General features: G+C 36.8%; 1 protein-coding gene across 1 annotated transcript in view; it reads right to left on the bottom strand.

The window, feature by feature from the left end:
• The window catches only part of CASD1 (CAS1 domain sialic acid O acetyltransferase 1), a 28261-nt gene that overhangs the window by 10804 nt on the left and 2316 nt on the right, over positions 1-15141 (bottom strand). Inside the window, exons 2-7 of the mRNA XM_088533453.1 lie at positions 9455-9551; positions 8573-8693; positions 6923-6967; positions 4603-4665; positions 3337-3381; positions 1432-1555 (exon numbers count right to left, since the gene is read on the bottom strand). Coding sequence (XP_088389579.1) covers positions 1432-1555; positions 3337-3381; positions 4603-4665; positions 6923-6967; positions 8573-8693; positions 9455-9551 — 495 coding nt within the window. The remainder of the gene's footprint in view (positions 1-1431; positions 1556-3336; positions 3382-4602; positions 4666-6922; positions 6968-8572; positions 8694-9454; positions 9552-15141) is intronic.

Below are 15141 nucleotides of genomic sequence, written 5' to 3'. Positions count from 1 at the left end.
AAGGCACATTAATCTTCAACTTAATAAACATGTTTGCACAAGCTGCACAGTCTAAATTCATTTTGGTAGCTACAATCATTTGATGCTAGAGAGAGAAAGCAGAGTGAGGAAGGAGTGACTGTTACAGTAACTAGAGGTTTTAAGATGAAATGTTTTTACTGGCATTCTGCTAGTTGCGCAAGCAGTTGTAGAGATTAGGAAGTTCTGGCCACATACGAATGCTAGTGCAGCTTCCCCAAGCCCTGGAGCTCCTCCTGCCTTCTCTAAATAATGGAATCTCCACTGCAGGGATTCCAAGTCAAGAGGAGAGAAGACAGGTAGCAAAACATACAGAGGAAGAAAAATCTCAAAGAACTCGGTTACTGCTAAAGAAAGCAGTTTTTCATTTTTAAGCCATAGCCCATAAACATGCTCCACTTGTTCCTGGTGATTCCAACTTAACTAACGGCAGAATTTTTTTTTTGCCCCCTTCTTTCCCAGAAGGGACCACCACTTAATTGCTTACAGGCTTCAGGTTTTTTAAAGCACAATACAAACTTGTGCTCAGCAATAGGTCAAGAAGCTTCAAAGTTTCATAAATCAGGTAAAACATTCTTTAAGAGCTTTATGCTGGCTTACTTCAGCTACTTCATGTCTACTTTAGGACAAGAGAAGTCTAGATGCCCAGGCTAGTCCTATGTGCTTTTCCCTTATTTGTTTCATCATGAGCATAAAGGGCTCACATATGACTCAGAGTCTCAGTCTTTCAGCATGTTGGGACTTAGATCTGACAACTAACTGCTTTTGTTCCAGATGAAGATGGTTTTGAAAGGAATGTGAAAAGATGAATCTGATGGTAAACCTCTACCTATCTATCTGAGATAAACCTCTAAAACTGTCTTTGATAAGCACTCAAGATGTAACTGTGAAGATACACAAGGGCATATTCCTTTCAGGGCTCAAAATCTGCCGGTCCGTCAAACTGAGGTGATAATCACCCAAAATGTTAAATTCTGTGGAAGATAAACCAGGAGCACATCTACCTATGAGCTCATTTCTGATGTCAGAGATATCTTTTAGTTTTATTCAAGTAAAGCAAAAGAATACTTTCAAGTCTGGTGCCATAATAAAAATCTCAGACTGATTTTGAACCAGGTCCTCTGACTCCCAAGCTAAACTCATCAGTGCTCAGGGTACAGAAGAAAGTTTCATTTCAGAGAATTCAATTCTCTGTATTTTCTAGAACATATCTATTCCCTTTGGACACTCACACAGGATGCACTTGCAGAACCTCTCTGTTACTTATGTCATATGAAAAATGAACGGACACGGACATTCAGGTGTTTTATGCACTTGTGCTCTTGACTGCCAAGAGCCAAGATATCCTGCAAGATATTGATTCAACAAACAGTGACATTACAAATTGCCATTACCTACTGTTCATTACATTACCTTGTAAGACCCAGTAAACATCACTACTTTTTGCTAATTTTTCCAAAAGAGGTGCAATTGAAGTGATATTGATTTTATACTGTGTGAGGGCTTCGTTGCTGCCATTGTGAATCTTGATAGACCACTGGAGAATTAAATGAAAACAGATTCAGAACCCATATGTCTGAGGATCCTATATTAACTGATTCATTTCTCCTTTAATAGGCATTTTTCACTATTTTTATAAAGCTAGCTTGTTCTTTTACTGTTCATTATTAAAGCATTCAAAAGCTTTATTCTAGAAATAACCATCTAAATAAATAATTAAATTCAAACAAGGCAATTAAACACACAATCTATCTTATTTAGCTTACTGTATATTTGTTTTTTTCATAGATTACATGGTACAAGGTGCCTTAATCACAAGTTTCCCGAGTTGAGCAATGCTGAAACAGCAGTAACAGTCACACTAAGAATTGGGGCCAAACCCAGCAGATTTCACTCTCACAAAACTTGGACTTCAGTAAGAAAGGCAAGAATGCTTTGGAGAATTTTGATTTCGTCTCCTACATGAAAGGATTACAAAAATCCTGTATTCTTATTGTATCTATACTGTTTAGCTAAAGTCAAAGCAGTGGTAAGATTTTTGAAGACCTTAATTTTTCTGCAAGTCACTTAAAACAAGAGGTGATTATCTTTGGCCAGCTGTAGTATCTGTAAGTTTGTAAATGTACTGGTGTGCTATGAAAAGCTAAGCCTCTCATGCATGTTGTTGGTTCTCTTCTGATATCCACAGAGGACAACATGCTGGGGCTAACATATGCACATATATAACATATACATGAATAAAACGAAGTGTTCCGCAGAGGCCTGTAGTTTGGCAGCCTGGGTTTCTGTGTCCCAGAACACCAGCTGTACAGAACGGCACATTCTCTGCAAAATAAGATAATGACACTTGCTCATAAAATATGTTAGATACTGGAGCTGAGTGGAGATATCCTAGGTTAGCCAAGCTTCTTAAAGGCCAAAATATTTATGTGGATCCTACAGCAGAAGAGAATTTGGGGGGTTTATCTGTACAGAAACTGAACTTGGAGAGAAATTTTGACTACATGAGGGAAAGTGTGTGGAGGTGAGGACACACACACACACACACATTTTACCTTCAACTAAAATATTAGCACGTCCAGGAACGTAGAGATTGGTAGAATGTCTAATTTTTCTCTAAGCCAAACTGCTTTGAAAATTTTATTTAAAATCCCCACCTTTTTCTCCCCACTTGCCACTTATATGAAATTAAAATGGCCAATTCCTTTCAAAATTCCATTTCAAAACATTGGGAAGTAGGGAAAACGAAACGTGAAAGATAATTAGAGCAGCCATCATTAATGATCCTGGATTCCCAATATGGGAACAGACTACTTGGAAGAGGCTGTTGAATTGTTGTCATCACTGGGAATTTTAAAGAACTGGTTAGACAAAGCCTTAGTCTAGATTTTCCCGTAATTTTTTGCCCATATATAAATCTAAGAATTGTGAAAGCCTCAAAAGAGAATTCCCATGGGTCATGCTCAAAAGTCGTATTCTGTGACTATGAACAGACATGGATATCAGTTAACATACAAGCTCTTTTTTTCTACAGCTTTTTAGGAATAATCTGTTTTTCACAAAAAATCTTTTTATTACCTGTGTTTCAAGCTAATCAAAGCATCCTAACCAATATTATTGTGAATAAGCAAGTAAACCACACAGCTACAATGAAATACACTTCATATTTTTACATTTTATGAAAAAAAACTCACTCAGAGTGTTTTTTTAATTATAAAATTGGGAGAAAAACTTCATCTTGCCACCTGCTTGATGGCATACAAGTTATCCTATTCAACTCCCTTCCTCATTAAAATGTCTAGTAAGTGTATAGCTTACCGTGGCTGCTCCCGCTACAATTATATGAGGTTTTGCCGTGGCAGCCTAAGTCATAAGGTAAAAAGAAATTAGTTCAAAAGCATTCACAATTATACCCATTCAGTATATTGAGTAGGTTAATTAAGATTCATATCTTAATTAACTGTGACTCAACTTGTCCATCAGTTAACAGGTACAAATGAGTAGATCACAGATAGATTATAATGAAAATTAACTTGAGAAGTACCAAAATTCTCACATGACAGAATCCACAAAGATACATAGTATGACTAAGCACTCAAAAGCAGCAGCAACTTTAAAAGTTTCCCTTAAAAGTTCTCTTTAAAAGCTAGCTAAACACCTTCTCCCAAGATCAAGTAAACTGTAAATCACACTATTGAAGTACATTTTCTGTAGGCATCTCTCAGCATTCCTGAACATCTGTATGAGCTGTTGCAAAGATCAAAGTGACTGCAAGGCCACTGTAAAACAGAGCAAGGTCAACTGGCAGATACTGCCCCAGAAGTGTGAAAGTTGCATCCAACACACACACAAACAGAAGAGCACAAGGAAACAGAAACCACAGGTCATTTCTATAGCAAGTTTTGCCCTCACCAAGCAAGGACTTGCAAACGCCCTCAAATGCTTGTACTGAGCACAGAAAAGGAAAACTGAAAGGTAATAAGGTAACAACAAGAGTCACCACAGACGATAACTAGATATTTCTGGACCATTCACAAACCAGGAAAGGAGAAACCCTCACCAAAGATTAACTGCCATTCTGCCAATATTTTACTCATACAGTAACATAAATAGTTCATCAGTACTGCATGCTGAACAACATAACCACCTATATCATAAGTGAAATAGTTGTATGAAATAACCAGTATATAGTGTCAGAGTAATGCTGGTCAAAGCACTCTACGCACTTCCAGACTTGCTTGTGTTCTTCAGATCAGATCACTCAGCACGAGTACAAAAATTTCTCCACCCCCAAAAGCAGGGCCACAACTTTGTGGTGTGCCAAATCATGGCATTATTTTTTTCCCCTTGAGAGGGAAATCTCAAATCAGGTATGTCAGTAAACATTCTCCTTTATTATTCGGACAGCTTCAGATCTCTGGTACATAACTCAGTGAATACATGTCATTTGAACACATCTTCAACAGCTGTTGAACACAGGCTTTAACTCTTAGCAATTACAGTTGTGTATTTGGCAATGAAAGAGGTCACATTCCTCAGTTAGTTGCTCTATCTTCCTAAAGAAAACATATTTTCAAAACAAACCTCAGTCCAAGATTTGATACGTTGTCTCATAGAGCCATTAACTTCTGGATACCACAGGAAATCCTATAACGGAAACACAGATATACTTTGTAAGTATTAACATAAGCAGTAGACTAAAAACAAAAATTCAGAAAAGTGAACTAACTAAGCAACAGTGAATGGAAACTGCATGACCCAAAGTGAGATTTCTTTTTTAATTGGCATTAAACCTAACATTTTGGGGTGAAGAAAAAAAAAAAAAAGGAAAGAAAGAAAGAAAAGAAATGAGGGACATTTCAACTTGTAGCTCAGGAGCCAAGATTTCGCTGACAAGGTGACTCTTAGCTTCTGCCAACTGTGATTCCTGTTGTCCAATACTAACAGGGCTAAAACTAATTTTGCCAATCTCAAACTATTTTTGAGATTTCTTTATTTCAATTTGCTTTTTGTTTGATTCCCCACAGTTTTACCAACAGATTTTTCTTCACCCAGAATTTTACAGAACAATAATGAGATTGCAAGACTGAGATCATGATTTTCAAACTATAAGAAATCCTCACATTTAACACTAACTAGACCTTCACTAATTGCTAGCTGCTTAAGTCTTAGAGCATCAAGGATATTTAATGCATTTACTACTAACTCTGATTTTTTTTCAGATGTCATGATGAATCCACAATCTTCATCTATAAAAACAATCTATGCTTTGGCTAGTGCCATTACGTCTCCCAGGTAAAGCCAGAGGATTACACAGCGTGTAGCTACAATCTCAGATACAGAAGTACCAAAATGACTGCAGAATCAAAGTGAAATGGGAAAGATTACATATGTAAAAATAATTGTAAGGAAATTTTAAAATGGAGAATGCAAAAATGCTAATAGCAGAAAGGAAATATCTCTATCTTCCACCTACACAGACTGACAGAGTTTGGTAGGTCACTTGAGACACACACTCAGTTCATGCCTGGGAATGAATTTGTGTGAGATGCAGCAGCCATCTGCATCGACCAGAGAGCACACGGGTCACTAGTATGAACAGAAAGGACAGAATTCAGCTGGGCGTTTGCTCCCCAGTGAATTTCTCCTTTGTCAGTCAAGTATTTTCCACAGTCAGATTACTCACTGGAGGTTTTCTGAATGTGAAAATTCAGCTACTATACCAGTAAGAGTGACAACAATCTGGAGTCAAAGCACAGTTCTGTTCTTTGAGCAGGAAAATATTGTTAACTGCCCTCACATCCCCTAGACACCCAAATCTGCCACCTCAAATCTTGGTGGTTAGACCCCTATCCAGGCTTTAAGAGTTTAAAAGATGCAGAGATGACTCAGGCTAAGCCAATATAAATCTGGAACTCTTCATCCTCTCCCTCCTGCCTTGTAACTATGTCCTCTCCTTTTCAACCTTCAGATCTCCACATGATGAATCCTATCGGATCAGACTGAAAATGAACCCGACAAGACAAATTTTCCAGGTGGAACAACTCCTAAAGCAGCCCACTCTAGCTAGTTACAGGACTGCCGTGCAACACAGCAACAAGCTGATGGAGGCAAAAGAGTGAGATAAAAGCTCACTAGGCTTAACCTGCCATGCGATCACATCCTAAACTTGTATTCAGCAGCCTAAATCTTCACTGGGTGCCCAAACAAGTACTCAAAACTCACTCAGACAACTGAGCAAGTACTCTGTGTATTTGCTTTGCATGAACAGAGAATGGATTGTCTCCAGGGGATAAATAAATGTATGACTAGCAGAGTCCCAGCACTGCTGACAGCCAGCACAGGAAGCACAGAAAGCTATTGAGGACAGCACTGTAACTGCCAGGGCAGAGCAGAGCACTGCATTTTGTTTGCTTTCTTTTTAAAATATCCACATTGCATCAATATCATGGCTCTTTCTTTGTGCAGTAACAGTGGAAAGAACATTTGCTGGGATAACACAGGGAGTTCAGTGGCAGTTATGGCATTTGCCACTCCCAGAAACTTAGCTCCAGATACATATTCTTAGGAGTATAAGACAGTAAACTTCTCATAGAAAGCTATTCTTGAAAAGGCCAAATTATAAGATTTGGCAAAAAAAAAAATACTCAATATTTCCAGAGCTCAAGCCAAGAGCTATCACAGAATACAAGTACTCAAAGCCAAACTCCCTCAAAGAACCCTAATCAAAATATATTACAATATATTTTGTGGAAAACTTATAAAACATGTTTATCTTTCTCACACTTCTTTTGACAATTACAACATTTGTGGAAATGTGAAAAACCCAGCTTTGGCAGCAATTTGTATACTTTGTATTATATATTCTTACAACTTGCAATTTAAAAGCCAGATAAAAACTTACCACTTTAATTGAAGCAGATTTATCTTCAAAAGGTATGTTTCCATGCTGTGAAAAAAAGCCAAACAGAAAAACCAACAAACAATCTTTCAGAAGAGGAAATACATACATATGTACAAGTATATATATATACACACATATATTCACATGTTAATTTGTCCTCACCTAAAGGTTTACCTTTGCTAAAAGAACTTTTCTTTTATAGGCTTGTCAGTATATCCACAGTAAAGTGCTGATGTTACTTTCTTGATAAAACATGCTACTCTCAGAGAGGACATTTTTCTTGATAGAATTACATCCATGAAAGTCTGAAATGCTTTCTGTTCACTCTGTTACAAAGGTATCACTAAATGTTTTCCTATGTTCTCTGCTCAGAAAGAGAAGAACTGACTTTTTTTCTTTTTCTTGCCTTTCATACACTACCTTGCCCTAGCGGTTACCTACATATACCTACCTACCTACCTAATGCCTACATTCTTTGTAAACAACAGCTGAAACAATTTTAAATAAAGAATTAAAAAAAAATCAGCTCAGGTAGAAATAAAGCCTGGATTTTATCATTCAGTTTGTAGAATGAAAAGATATAAGAAATTATGATAGAAGTAGTCAGATAACCTTAACTATAGATAGAACTCCCCTTTAATATATTATGACTATATGCATTCCTAATTTCAGTGTTCATCCAAAATGACAAGTATATTTCTCTCACACAAACGGAGATCTTGATTCCTTAAATATTTCCCAAAACACACCTCTCAGTTTGAAATTAGACATACTGCTCTACCGCCCCAATGTTGCTTCACTCACTCCCACTTCTGGGCAGCAACTTTTATCTAATCACCAGGCTAGAAAAAACAGTTATTCAATCAAACAAACATCTCTTTTTTTGACAAGTGAAATGTGCCTTCACAGCTTATTAAATAAACTGCCGGCGTGCACTTCCAAACCACAGAAATACTAAGTAATTGACAGATAAAATCTAAAGTTGGAAGTGAAATCTGTCTTCTTCCTTGCATAGGTGCATAAACTTAAGAAGTATGATATACCAAAAAGAAATTATCACTCTGTTCAAAGTGTATAGCTAAATATGTCCTTACTACTTCCACCCACCAAGCTGTAGATCCCACTGCTCACTTTGTAAAATTCAAAATGCCTTTCAGCAGCTGTAAAACAAAAAGACCAGAATCTATTTTTAGTTTCAGCTTCAAGTTAGACCTGGAAATCACTCAATGCCCCAAGGAGTTTTATGAACAGATTAGATCAGCAATTTAACTGACATATAAAATGACAAATTATAGCTATGAATTGCTTCTAGTTAAAAAAACACAGCGGAACAATCATTTTCTCATCAAGAAGCCAAATATGAAGCACAAGCTTCTACGGGATAAATCAGCTTCACTAATTCATTCCCAGACTGCCACAAGCTTTCACTCAAGCTTCCTAGTTCCCTTCTCTGACTGCCAATCATCTCATTAATTGCCAAACAACTATATTGGCCCAACACTGTTACTCTCCAAAACACTTTTTCTGTGTTCCTTCCTGATTACTAGTCTGTGAACAATATATTTTCTTACTTTTCTGAAGTTTGGGGATGAGTTATGAGGCAAACTGGGAGGAAAGAAACAAAATTAACAACAAAAACAAACCTCTTACCTTATTTCCTTCTTCCTTAACTTGAGGATTTATGAGTTTTATAAATGAGTAAAACAGCTGTCGAATTCTAGAATCTCCTATAAATGCAATATGTTTGTCTATGAGGCAATTTTTTGCTTCACTGTAAAAACAAAACAGCAAAATATGTATTATGAGAAATGTATGCCTATTTTAGGGAAAAGTCTTGGGAAAAAAATCTGTAGAGCAACAGAGATAAATCAACACATTACTTACAGCTCTAAGGAATGGCAAATCCATTTTAAAACATATCAGATTAATTTTAAAATGTAGAATAATTTGCATACAGATGAAAATGAACTCTCCTGCTAATAGAAAAGCCTGTTTTAATCACATTATGGTGGTGCTAGCAACATGGAGTTTCAAAATAGTAATACATAGTGCAATTTTGAAAAATAAAGTTGTCTTGATACTATTAATTTTAAAAGGTGACTGGTAGTTTCGTCAACAATTGCTTGATAGAATTCTTCAGGAGATTATTGTTTTGCTATTGTTTTGCTATTGTTTTGCTATTGTTTTAGCCACGTGGGATTATTAAAAAATCATAGCATTTTCCCACAGTAATATGAAAGTGACACACCAAGTTTTGTAGGCTCTTGCGCTATCTTGTGGTTCTCCAAAACGATTATTGGTACCACTACCACTAATTTGTATTTTAGCAAATTAAGTCAACTATAGTGAGCATTGTAGACACTGAAAAAAATTACAATGAAAAGATTCTGATAAATGGCCCATTTTGTCAAAAGTCCAGAGGATTAGCTATGAAGTGAAAAACACGGGACTGCAATTAACTACAACTGCAGTTCGACAACCGTTAGATTTCTTTCCAGGCAAATGAAAATCCAAAAGAAAGAAATCTCTTACCTGTTTTTGTACTTGTGCATCATACAACTGTGGGGCTGCCATACTTTGTCTCCAAGAAATCTCCCGCTGGACAGAAGATACTCGCAGGTATCATCACCTTCAAAGTATTACATTATGATTAGAATTCAGATACAAATAAAAAAAGTTGAAAGAGAGTTCTGCTGCATTTTAAATATTTGAAACATACAAGAATCCAAGCAATCATCAGCAGTAACCAGATTTAAATTACTGTAACAACACGTCACACAAGTTTCTGCAAATAATCCTGTTGTTTCTACCACATCTCTCTAAAACATTCCTCTAATGCACAAAATGCTCGTGGTCCAATTTCTGCATTTGCAAAGATGTTGGGATAGCATTTGTGACTCCAGATAAAAGACATCAATCCACTGTGCTATCTATCATTCACAAGCATACTAGTACAAAATAAATAAAAACAGTTCAATACCATAATCTTCTACAAAGAATTAGCATAAACAGTTTCTTGTATAAATATGAATCTCAAAATTAGGTTTGTAGGAAAGTCTATTATGGTTGCTTTTTTTAAAGCACTGGTACCACCACTCTAAAGCAGTGGAAATTAAATGCAGGATTACTACAAAAAAGAATTTCGCACAAGAATTCTCTGATAATCCTGGATTGCAGCTACCTTTTCCCATCTAAAAGTTGCACACCAATTACAATTAACCTCCTGCAGGTAGTGGTTTTTCAGGTCCTTGGGACTGATATAATTAAAACAGTTACGATACGAGTGGCCGCTCTCTTTCAGTAGACTCCCCACCAGATTCTTCTGTGACACAACCTCAAGGCCGGGCACAGCTGCTGGCGGCAGCAGAACTGCCCCCCAGCATTTTCATCATACTTGGCACTTCAGGCCATGACGAACAGGAAAACTGTGGTAAACGAGGTAGCAATTTACTACAGCGGCCTGTGCAGAAACAGTGGCACCATAAAACCCTCAACACTTTCTGTGAAAACTTAGCTTAATTAAACTCAGTGGCAAGTTTCCCTTTAATTCAATGAAATCTGTATTAATTCTAAGAAATTGGCCTTTTCCCACCTACTCCTCAGGGCTACTGGAAGCCACCCACAAGGGGACAGACACACTTGCTAACTATTTCAACTGTCAAGAGAAAATCTGAAGCTTTAGCTAGAACTGTAGATTGAATTAGGTGCAGAGAGCCATGCAGGTGAGGCCTGAGGCCTGCAGGAACAGGAATTTAGGAGACACTGCTGACATTTAATGAGACCCAAGTTCATAGCCCTAAAAGCAAAAGATAGGTGCTACAATACAAGTTTTAGGGGGAAAAAAACAAAAAAAAAAGAAAAAAAAGAGAGAGACGGAATCCCATCAGCACTTACCATGTGCTTAAATAAACCTTCTATGCATCCTCAGTCCAACAGAGAGGAGCATGCAGAAAAGGGTGCAACTGGTAAGGCTCTCTGTGCAGTGTTCTCATAAGAAAATGTAAGCGCTTACCACAGCCACAGATAAGGTAGCTTGAGAAGCAGCACGTGATTTTTTTTTAAGTAAAGCAATATTGGAATCTTGAGGGAAGTAGTTCTGCAGATACACTGCTACATTCACACAATGCAAAAAGAAAAAAAAAAACAAACAAGCAAAAAAAGGAATCAAGCTAATCAAGCTATTTGAAAAGATTCAAGAAGAAAACCTGTGGGAGGGCCAGGGGAACAACTGCAAGGGTACTCTGCTAAAGAGGGTAGGCCTCTCAATTGTAGGGTTTTTTAAATTTGAGAATACTTTTGTCTAACAACCATTCAAAGGTTGCATGATCTCTACTTCTCATCCTTCTTAACGGGAAGAAAACACCCAAGTGCTTATATTTGCCACAGCTGTAATTACCAAAGAGCTCCTTTGGAGTGTAAACAAATATTCTGAATCATATTTACACTGCTAATTACTTAGCTGCTTTCATTTAAATTTTTAATATAAAATAATTCAAGTTCGGAAATAAGCCATTGTAAACACAATGATATTAGATAACAGTTCATGTAGAAAGTACTTAGCAGAAAATTGTATAAAGCTACAAAGTCTTCATGGACAAAGACCTATTTTGACAAAAGAAAGAAATGAGAATCTCAGGCCTCTCTACGTTTTCTGTAAATTGTATGCTTCATTTAAATAAAGGAACATAAATGCACAGATAGTCACGGACTATCAGAGAATAAGCATAAAAATAATAAGCACAGATTCATTCTTTCCTAACATTTTTAAAGATGCTAGAAATGTTAATTCTGGATTTAGCACAGTATACACAGGGAGACTAAAATTTATTTTATTTCAGCTAAAAGTTTCATGAGCTGTAAATGCCAAGATCACAGCAGTGACCTGGAGTGAGTGTGCTCAGTGTTGTGCTCCAGGTCGGATTCCCCACGTTCTCCTTCCTTCACTGCAGAGGGGAGCAGTTCCACAGAACAGCTGCGAACACCTCGCACTCTGTGCAGCACATCTGGTCACTGAAAGTTGGTCAAAATGCATTTTGCACACTGACTAGGCTAAATGCACACCTTGTGTTCAAAATTCAAGAAAGTGTGATTTATTTATGGAATATAACTTACTGTACAATCATAAAAAACAAATGAAATCACAGGACATAAAAAGAAAAAACAACAGGATAAGAAAATGTTTTGAACTCTAGAAACATCTTGAATAAATTGATATAATTTTTCAAACTAAGATAACCTTGAAAATATTACATTATCATCAAATAAGTTTAGGAAAATCATACTAACATGCTGCCAAAATGTTAGATTTCTAAAATAGGAACATATAATAGCTCATTATTATGGGTAGTCTGTCCTAATCTTAATATATATTTTACTCAGATTTATCACACATGGACATATTAGCTCTTCTCCTTAAAGTAAGATTATAACACTTTGCTTTCCATCATAGCGCAGTTGTTTACATTAGTATCTATAACAAATCAAATATGATACCATCAAGAAACTTGAAGAACCAGCAGAAATGAATCTCTCAAAATGACAAGATGATGGAAACAAATCTATTCTTCCAATAAATAAAGCAATAGGATCTTTAAAAACCTGTATGGTCATATATTTTCCCACATTACCTGATTCACGCACTGATGATGTTGATAATCTAATTTGTGAACTATACTTCATTGCCTGCTCCTCCACAAACTACTCCAGTAGCCCAGGAGATAAAAGTTCTATCAAAGAAACTGGGAAAATGTTACAAAAAAGCACAAAACAAGATAGAGCTTAAATTATAGCTGACACCCAAAACTCTTAACTGTCTCTTATTTAAGAGACAAAAAAAAAGCACATCTCAGACAGAGAAGTACTGATAATGCAGCTCCTGGATGTTGCTGCTTGGAGCAGAACATAAAATTAGCTTGGGAGAAGGAAAAAGTGGCAGCTAAAGATACCCTCTATCCTTCCCTTTCCTCCTCCTTCCTGTTTTCACAAAAGTCATGAAAGGGCATGGAGAAAAGACTGCACTGCAAATGCTATTTCTTGACTCATTTACCCTACAAATTCAGCCGTGGTTATATAATCAAGTGTTATTATTCAAAATGACCTAAGGCTCCTCAGTCCCCTTATTTCAAAATACAACTGTTAGAAGCAGACTTTTTTTTCCCTTCCCAGCTCAAACTTCATTTTCTTACCACCACTACTGCATCATGACTAGTAAAAAAAAAAAGCTGGAATAACATAAAGGATGGAAAAAAGTCTGGATAAGCTCTTCAGAATCATAGTTGAGTCTGGTCCGGTTCTCTATGGCCACCCAACACACGACACACTCTTATCATGACAACTGGGCTTCAGTAAAACTGTCACCCTTCATGCCCCATCTCAGTTGTAAGAACTCTTAGTTAGGCAAATTTTGAAACAAAAAACAGAAATGTGCATTTAAATTTTAACTACATACATGCAGTGATCCTGTTTTTTGTCACTGATGAGAATCCACTTATCTGTCCTGGGTAGTTCAGGAGTCCTCTGAGACAAATTCACCCCTAACCTCCCAAGGAACTGTTTAGGATACCACCAAGCAGACTGACACTTCCTTCCTAATCACAAAGCGCATGCACAATGTTTCAAACTGATTTAATGCTTAACAGCAGCTAGAGGATGTGGTGAATTCCCTGGTGTAGGAGGCCACATGCTTCTAAAATGTGCAGGAGTTCCCATGAAAGTAAGCGGACGCTGCATGAGTAGGCACAACTTGGGGCCTTCAAGAAGCCTTGTCCTCCTCCTACTTTTCAAGCAGTGCAGATCACTCCAGGTCAGCAATATTATCTTGTCCTTACAGTCAATGCTTGCCTCATTAGTACATGGCCATTTCTGGGCAGGACTAAAAAAAGGTTTTCCACAAGCAGTTTATCAAGGTCATTCTTCTCCTCTTCCAACTGCTGCTGCCTACAAGATAGCTGCTGCTGCCAGAACTTCTGTAAGTGGAGCTCTGGAAACAGCAGGTTACTTGCAAAGCTGGAGCTTCATTTTACTTGTCCACAGAATTATGCAGGCACAGCCCAGATCTGGAAGTTCCTTAATGCTTTAAAATATCTGTCCAAAAATTACATTTCCAACCAAATGGTGAACTGATATATACTAAGGTACAGTTATACAAAGAGCATGGTTTCTCTGAATTTTACAATGCCAATTAATTTAGTTTATAATTCCTCACTATTATGTTTTTCTACTGAAGTTGTGAAAACTTGATGTCTTCACTCAGTGCCTGAACACACTAAGTTTCACAAGAGGTTCTCTAAAAGGTACACCTCTCTTGCAAAGAAGCAGAATACCAACTGTTTACAACTATTCAAAATAAAAATGTAGTGTTAAATGAGGTGATTCAGAGACTATAAAATTTTAAATAAAAAATTATTTCCAACAAGGTCGAAGACTGTGCCTTTGAAATACATTAATAACTGAAAAATACATAACAAAAACCTAACTTCACTAGATATAATACAAATATTAATACATCAAATTAATGCTTTGAAGCCACAAGCATGTTAAAGATGGTCCTAACTTAAAGTTTTGCAAAAGTTTTAAATGGCCTTTAAATATGTTAGCTTCAGTTGCATCACTGAACACAAATTTGGGCTATCACAAGTCACAGTCCAACATTTTTTTTTCCTACAAATAGCTTTTATACAGGCAAATTCTACTACAAATAGCTTTTATACAGGCAAATTCTACTGAGAAGTGAAAACTCAAACACGCACTTGCAGAATTGAGGCCAAAATTAAGTGAAGTTAATCAGGTAAAACAAAGGTGTGTAAACTGAAGCCTTGCTCAAAACCAACTGCTTCACAAAATGCACGCATACCCTTGACTTTAATCAATACCTCATGAACTCATCAGTAATGCCAAGAGAGGAAAAAAAGGCAATCTACAAAACATGGGTTCCTAAATCAAGGGAGATAAACTAAGCTAACTACCAAAATGTTATCCAATTACTATTCAGATGAAAACTTAAGAATACACACACATATCAAACATATAGAATGTAAATATAGCTTTGCTCCCACTTAAGGTTAATCAGAGGCAGGAAACCACATGAAAGCAATCTTGATGTGCCTGTACTGCTTTTAGCCTTTTTCTTTTTTTAAAAAAACCACCTTATCACTTTTTTTAAGCCACCTTATCGGTTCAGCTTCTCCGGAAACACAAAACCTACACACTCTCTCTGAAAG

Source organism: Tinamus guttatus, unplaced genomic scaffold (genome assembly GCF_059628265.1).
Source record: "Tinamus guttatus ecotype Peru unplaced genomic scaffold, ASM5962826v1 Tinamus_guttatus_pri_ptg000503l, whole genome shotgun sequence".
Classification (NCBI taxonomy): domain Eukaryota; kingdom Metazoa; phylum Chordata; class Aves; order Tinamiformes; family Tinamidae; genus Tinamus; species Tinamus guttatus.
The sequence above is the reverse complement of the archived record's forward strand: the minus strand, read 5'-3'. Positions and strand labels throughout refer to the sequence as shown.